Source organism: Siniperca chuatsi, linkage group LG17, assembly GCF_020085105.1.
Source record: "Siniperca chuatsi isolate FFG_IHB_CAS linkage group LG17, ASM2008510v1, whole genome shotgun sequence".
NCBI classification, from domain to species: Eukaryota; Metazoa; Chordata; class Actinopteri; order Centrarchiformes; family Sinipercidae; genus Siniperca; species Siniperca chuatsi.
Window position 1 is genome coordinate 20,677,481 of NC_058058.1, and position 7,927 is coordinate 20,685,407.

At 40.6% G+C, this 7,927-nt stretch overlaps 1 protein-coding gene across 4 annotated transcripts in view; it reads left to right on the forward strand.

Moving 5' to 3' along the window:
• LOC122865064 (growth factor receptor-bound protein 10-like) overlaps positions 1–6,183 on the forward strand; it is a 54,288-nt gene extending 48,105 nt beyond the window's left edge. For all 4 annotated transcript variants that reach the window (XM_044173009.1, XM_044173011.1, XM_044173012.1 and 1 more), the window contains one exon: positions 971–6,183. In XM_044173009.1, coding sequence (XP_044028944.1) covers positions 971–1,117 — 147 coding nt within the window. In that variant the 3' untranslated portion in view covers positions 1,118–6,183. The remainder of the gene's footprint in view (positions 1–970) is intronic.
• The last annotated feature ends 1,744 nt before the right edge of the window (positions 6,184–7,927 follow it).

Sequence of the window (7,927 nt, forward strand, 5' to 3'; positions counted from 1 at the left end):
TTTTTTAGCAAGATTTTAGAATACGTTTTTCCTTCCTCCCAGGCAGCCATCTGTTTGCATTTATTTTGTTACAGGACAGAAATCAACTTGAAATGGCTCAAAGGGCCAGTTCATCCAAATTACAACAGAGACATACTTTTTCAGATGCTGCCAGAGGTATCTAGCCATGCAGAAAGTTTTTTTTTTTTTTTTTGCTGAGGTTTTGAGAAAATTGGCCTAATATGAGACTGCTGACAATGTAAGGACATACTGTATAGGTGCAACAGCTGTGACAAACTTTGGAAAACTGGAAAATGGTTGGTAATAATGTCAAGCAAGCATGCAGTGTAATGCAGACATGAATAAAAAATGGAATACTCCTTTTAACAAGACTAAGACTCCACAGCCATGCTAGCAGCTCTGTGAGGCTTTATGCACAGCAGTACTTTGAGCTAAATGCTAACATCAGCATGCTAACATCAGCATGCTAACATGCTTGCGATGACAATGCTAACATCTGATGTTGGTATGTAGGTATAATATCTACCATGTTTATCCTCTTAGTTTAGCGTGTTAGCATGCTAACATTTGCTAATTAGTACAAAGTACAGCTGAGGCTGATGGGAATGTCATTAGTTTTGTAGGGATTTGGTCGTAAACCCAAATATCGTACACATTGAAATTCTTACTTGCTGGTGGCATTAGATGAAAAGTCAGAGGATCGCCAAAGTCAGTAGGATTCATCCTCCGGGGACCACAAATCCCTGTACCAAATTTCATTGCAATCCATCCAGTAGTTGGAGAGATATTTCAGTCTGGACCAAAGCTGTGGACTGACTGACATCAGTACAAGATGAAAAATCCTGTATTGCTCTGCTCTCACCTGTCTGAAGATGTCACATGTTTTTTCAGTAACTAATAGTGATAAAAGTATACATGTCTTATTGTCATGTGATGGTTAACTGTCCTCTCTCCTCCCTCTGGTCTAAAGTGTGAGGAGGACGGTCAGGTGTTCTTCAGCCTCGACGACGGCGCCACCAAGTTCACCGACCTGATACACCTGGTGGAGTTTTACCAGCTCAACAGAGGAGTGCTGCCCTGCAAGCTCAAACACCCCTGCACCGCTGTGGCCTTGTGACACTCCACACCCCTAACACCTCTACTCCCTTTTTGCACACCTCTCACCCTGAGATCCCTACCCCCATCTGCCCCTCCCTCACCGATGCATTGAGGTTGTGGAGATTTAGAAAAGTAAAGTCAAGTTGTGGGGATGTGAATAACTCAGCAGGAGCCTGCGTTGGAGGTTTGATTTCCCCAATGGGCCTGTGCTTTTCTCCGCCTGAGCGCTGTTTGGATGTTTGAATGGGAATTGTTCGGACAGTTGAAGCGTTGCAGATTGTGGAACCAGCAGTCACCCAACTCCTATGATATTGTCATGGAGACTTGGTTGTTTTGTCATTGCCGTTTTTTACCCTGGAGACAGAGCGTATGTTGTGAAAACACAAGACAGCTAAGATCTGTTCAGCAGGAGTGCTGCAGGTCTCACGAATGCATCCCTCACCCATCAACCCCCCAATCTCCCTCATCCTCCAGGCCTGATAAGCTGTGGTGCCCGCCCCACCCTCGCCCCTTCGCTGCAGAGGTGGGCGGGGAGCGCCACCCTCTGACTTCCTCATCGATCATCAGGGATGGACGGGAACCTCTATGGGTCTTATCAAACGCGATCCAGGAGTTTTCTCGACCTGTGCAGTCCAGTCTGGATAAGCTGACCACCCCCTCCTCCCAACACCCGAGTGGACTTAATGCGGCCTCTCTGCTGTGTCCTGTCCCACCATCCCCTGGTGCCACCCTGATCCCTCCACAGAAGCTCAGAGAAAAGTTGGGAGAGAAAAGAGAAGTAAAGGCAAGATGAGCAGAGCAGTGGCGAGGGTTTGCTGAAAGGACAGAGGAATGTTTATCAGGAAGGCTGTAACAAGCCTCTCTTGTAGAGTTGATTACTTGATTGTCATTTTAATGCTGTTTTATTACTGTTGATTCAATGCAGAACTAGTTTTGCACTCCCGGGCGGACAGACGACAGCTGTTCTCTCTAGCTAAATGAAGCTGCCTGCTCTCAGTTCGTCGTCCTCCTCCTCCTCACCCCCCTCCTGAAATGCATGCATGTGAATTTCCACCAGTTCTGATTGGATTACAGTGGCGTGGGAGCAAAGACAGTCACGGGTGATTATGCAGTGCCTTTCAGACAGGTTTGGGAACATCTTGGACCTCCGTGTGGCTTGAACCAACATGACCACGCTTTGGTAAAAACGAATGCTCTTGAAGCTGCTGCAGCGTCTCAAGACCATGAGGAAGAGGAGGAAGACTGTTAAATAGACTCCTGAAAAGTGTGTCCACCCCAGAGATTCTACCATTTCAGTCATTTTTTTAAATTGAAGGGGTTAAATTTGTTGGTGAATTTGTCTTTGAATGTCATTTTCTTTTCCCAAATCTGTTCTGAGCTCACTGCTTGCACATTTTAATTATATTGATTTGATATTGATGGGTTGGAGCTGTCATGTTCAGATTCTGACCACTGTTCCCTCTCTCCAGAAAAGACAAATCAACAGAAGCACTCCCGTAACGTTTAGTTTTTTCTTTGTTTTAATATGGAATTGAACAAATGACTTGAAATGTGAACTCAGTTGACTGTGCATCAACACACAGTCGAATGAGATTCACTCGCCTTAAGTGAAAATTGTGAGCCTTGTGTATGAAATCTAAGCTATATCAAAATGCACATACAGTAACACATTTCAGATTTTAAGAGGATGGAGTAACATCAAGAGTTTAAGATAATTTTAAATGAATAGTTTAACATTTTTGGAAATACTCCTATTCACTTTTTAGTCAAGAGTTAGATGGGAAGATCAATACCACTCCAATGTCTATACGCTTAATATGAAGCCAAAGCCAGCAGCCAGTTAGCTTAGCTTAGCATAAAGAATGGAAACAGGGTAAACAGCCAGCCTGGCTCTTTCCAAAGGTAACAAAATCCATCTACCAGCACCTTTAATGCTCACTAATTAACACATTATATCTTGTCAAAAATGACAATTTGTGTTTTTTTGTGTTTGACGGGCGCAGTGACTTCATAGCTAAGCTAACCAGCTGCTGGCTGTACAGTAGCTTCATATTTAGGGTACAAACCACAATGGATATAAGTCTTGGACTATTATGTTATCCTTGAAATTGTTTAGGTATGTGTGACCTTTCTCTCATTGTGTAAACTAAACTAAAGACATGACAGTGGTATCAATCTTCTCATCAGCTCTTGGCAAGAAAGCAAATAAGTATATTTCCCAAAATATCAAACTATTTCTTAAAAGTACAAATCCACTTGAACACACTTCAGAAAACAGGTACTGGTGATGCAACCTCGCATTCCTGGACCTATTTTCTTGTTGGGTGCTGTATTTATCTTATTTCTGCAGATAACTGGCTAATATGTAACATCATGTCCAGATATTTCCAACATGAGAGTTTGCTAGCATCAATGGTGAACATCAATTTCTGGTGTCAGTCCCTCACAATTTAACAGTAAGGACTTGTTTTTTTGCAACAATCATACAAGGATAAATTCCTGATAATAGAGGTAGAGGAAGCCATTTCCACACCAGTAGTAGCCTCAGTAGCCCAGAATGCCTTGCAGCCATTTGTTGTGTTGTCAGTAAAGTGCTATACCAGTTTTCATGAATTATTTTAGAGCTAAAATGATTAATTGATTAATCACAGAAAATTAAGTGGATAATCAATAACTGATTTTTAAGCAAAAATGTCATGTTTCCAGCTTTTCAAATGTGAGCATTTGCAACTTTTCCTTGTCTTAAAGTAAACTTAACATCTGTGGGGTTTGGACTGTTGGTCAGACAAAAAAAGTAATTTGAAGATGCCACCTTGGTATCTAGGAAATTGTGATGGACATTTTTCACAATTTTCTGACATTTTGTTGACCAAACAATTCATCGAATAATCAAGGAAATTGGCAAATTTATCATAATTTGGCTAACTAGCTCAATTTCATGGTCATGCCTATTTCTGGTGGATGTTGAAAAGCATTCTGGGAGATGAAGTGAAAAGGAGACAAGGCAGGTATACTAGGCAAAGTTCATCCACCAAAGAGTTGTGACACTTAATCACTAAGCAAATCTAACTTAAAGCCATTATGGCTTTTTTCTCTAAATTTGTACCTGACTGCTGTGTCGTCAACCGACAGAAAACTCCTTTTGTCTTTTCCTGCCTTCTCCTACTGTTGTGTGACCAGTGAATGGAAAGCTGCAAGTGATATAACACCTTCTTAGGCTCGCTCTCCATCCCTCCTGCCCTCACCTGCACCTCCCCTCCATCCTGTGCCAGATTCACAGTGAACAGGGTTAGCACGAGGCCATCAGACCCCCTGCCAGGCTAACTAAACTCTCCTCAAGTACTGTCATTGACTCACAAGCCACTGCCGCCACCATTCGACCAATCACGTGACTGACTCAGCAGCTCTGCGCTCCACCAATCAGGCTTTTCTAGCCAGCCAGGGCGGACTCTCTCCAGGGATTGGATAATGCTTGAACCCCCTGCCCCCCTTTCCCACCTGTGTCCAGCCTGTAAGCTATGACCCTGTGGTGAATATGTGTGTGTGTGTGTGTCTGTGTGTGTGTGTGTGGATGGCCAGACTGTTATATTCATTATTCAGGATTGCTAAGTGTGCTGGTTATCATAACTTGCCTTTTAGAGACCGTAAGAGGAAGGTTGCTTGTCAGTTAGGTAAAGTCAAGCTAAGCCATGGATTTAGAGGCTCAGGAGTTTGGCTGGAGGTATCCCAGAATTCCCCGTCCTCAGCTGAAGTCATTTCCTGTCTGTCAGAGATGGACTCGAAGCCACATCGCTATTGGAGCAGCGGGGACGAACAACCGTCCTTTCCTCCTCTCCCTCCATTTTTAATCACTGTGCTACAATGCAATCCTATAGACAAGCCCAAGTATATGAATATACCAGTATACAGTATCATTTGTTTTCTAAGTATGTGAAGCTATGGAGAAGACGTAGATCTAACACTGTACCTAGGTCACAGATCACTATGTATGGGGCGTTATGCTTTTGCTCATAACTCCGTGTAAAATGAAGAATTTTTTCCTTTTTTTCCATGATTTGATTGTGTGTATATTGACATTATTGTGTATTTTCTTTGATTTGCCACAAAATTACCTTTTTTTTATATATATATAAAAATATATATACCACAGTATATACAGTATTAAATTAAGGTGTTTTTTTTTATTTTAAGAGATCAAACTGGATTTTTGGCGTGTGTCAAATTTCTGAACATCAGTTGTGTGTATAAGCTGACAGGCTGACAGTCTTCAACTCTGCCAGCGTCCAATTCTGATGCCATTTTGTTTTAAAACCACATCTTTTGAATATCCCCTCTCTGTCTGTCTGCCACATCTGATTCCACTCATTTACTTTCGGTTTCAAGGCAGTAAATGTTTGGATATTAACCTTACACACACACACACACACACACAGTAGTTTTTAATCGAGAGCACACACACCAATGCTTAACCCTTGGGGATATTCTTAGCAGCTTTTCTACACCTTTCATCGCAAGTAGTGCAATTATACGCTGTAGCTTAAGAGGGTTTTGTATTTCACTATGTCCATTTACTCTGATTTTAAGGTGCATAACATAGTTTTTTAAATTCTTTTTCTTAACTAAGCCTATTCTTGCAGCAGGTGCCTCTTGTTTGTGAATAGTATCAAGTCCTTAGTTGCCATCCGTCCACTCACTGCATTCATTTACAGTTAGCTGTAACTGTGAAACATAATCCTACTGGAACTAAATCTTAATATCAGGTCAACATCGCATACAAGTCCCATTGACATTGATGACTAACAGTGTAGGTGCAAGTGAAACTGACTCACTGTTGGTTGATTTTTATTTTGGGGTTGAAGTCATCATAAGCTGAAGTCAAATAAACATTTCAGGGAAAGAAAAAAAAAGGAGCAAATGAACCGTAATTATTTTTTCAGAAAACCCCACTGTGCTTGCTTCATTCTGTCTGTACGGCTCTGGATCTACATTGTATCCTGTTCAGGTATTTTTGTACAAATAAGGGACTGATATATTCTCTGTTTATTGGAAATTAGAATAAAAGACAACATTGCTATAAACCAAAAATGGCTGGCCTTGTGCTGTGTTATTCTATTCTGTTCAGAGGGTGTGGTGTACTGTCACTCATCAGTCAGAGCATGTGGGGCAGATCAGGTTTGTATAATCTTTTGCTATCCCAACTCCATTACGTTTTTGACCATTTTTAATCGGCCACAAATATGGTATGTATGGTATATAACAAAGTGAGGCCTGTGAGGTCATTGAGCTTTAATGAACAATAAATGTACAAAGAACAAGGCAGAATTCTAACCAATGCATTACAGATCCCTGTCTAAGTAGCAAAACATGAACATTCAACAATACATACAAAACGTACAAGATAATTCAAGTTAAATAAATCAGTAAAAAATAAACATACACAAAAATAAAATGAATTGTTCTTCAATTTAAATTAATGGTTTAGTACAGTAAGGCTCTCTTAATTTGTTAATAAGTTTTATACATCAACAGTTCTTTGCAGATTTTAAATTCACAATGTCAGGACTTGATACAACTGAAATCAGCAATAAAATCATTAAAAGCGGGTGGCGTTTGTATTTGTCAGTGGTGTAAGAAATACTCAGATCCAATAGTACCAATACCACAATGTAAAAATGCTTTTAATTACAATTAAAAGCCCTGCATTCAAAATCCTACTTAAGTAAAAGTACATAAGTATTATCAGCAAAATGTAATGAAAGTATCAAAAGTAAGTACTTGTTCTACAGAAAAATGGGTCCTGTGGCTGATTTATTACTATATAAGACATTATTACATTGTTAATGCTGATGCATCAATGCATAAGCAGCATTTTACTGTTGTAGCTGCTCGAGGTGGAGCTAGTTTTAACTGCTTTATATACAGTTATAGCTAGTTTAGTAAAGTGGTTCCCAATGTAGCGGTCGGGCCCCTCCAAAGGGTCACGAAACAAATCTGAGGGGTCATGAGATGAACAATGGGAGAGGAGTGAGAAAAAACAAAGTTCTGATACACAAATTTGTATTCATTTTTTGGACGTTTCTTTAATCTTGAAATAGTGGATATTCTTTTCCACTTTGGACCTTAAACAGTTGAAACCATCTGAGAAGTTTGGAGGGGAAATATCTCTAACAACTAACAGAAAACATGACACAAGAACCCTTTTTGCAAGGCGCAGCAGGTCAGAAAGACCTGACTTTTTTTCACAGGGGACATTTTGCTTGTCACAGCAGGAGAAGCACAGGTGGAACTACTAACATAAACAGTGGCTCTGTTCCATTAAATGTACCAGGAAGCCTGTCCAGTGAGCCAGCATGTACTATAGCAAATCCTGGAACTGGCACACCTAAATGGAACACAGCCATCATTAATGTTATTAATTAACACCTGTGCTTTTCCTGATTTGTCAAAATGTCCCCTGTGAAAAGTCTATAGAGTGTCTTTTATGAGCGTATGTTTTTGATTTAAAATCTTAACCTAAAGTAACTAGCAGCTGTAGCTGTCAGATGAAGAAGTGGAGTAGTATGAAATGGAAACACTCAAGTAAAGTACACGTACCTCTAAACTGTACTTAAGTGCAATACTTGAGTAAATGCACTTTGTTACTGTACTGCGCTAGCTGAAGCAGCCCTCCTCAACAGGGCGGTCTATTTAAAACCCGTCATTAAAAGCAGCCATTAATTACCGCAATGTTTACCGCCGCTGTTCATACATGTACAGCAGTCTGTCAGCTAGCTCGACGGCGAACATGTCCATATTTTGTTTCAGGGCGCTTTTTGTGGAGGAAATAACC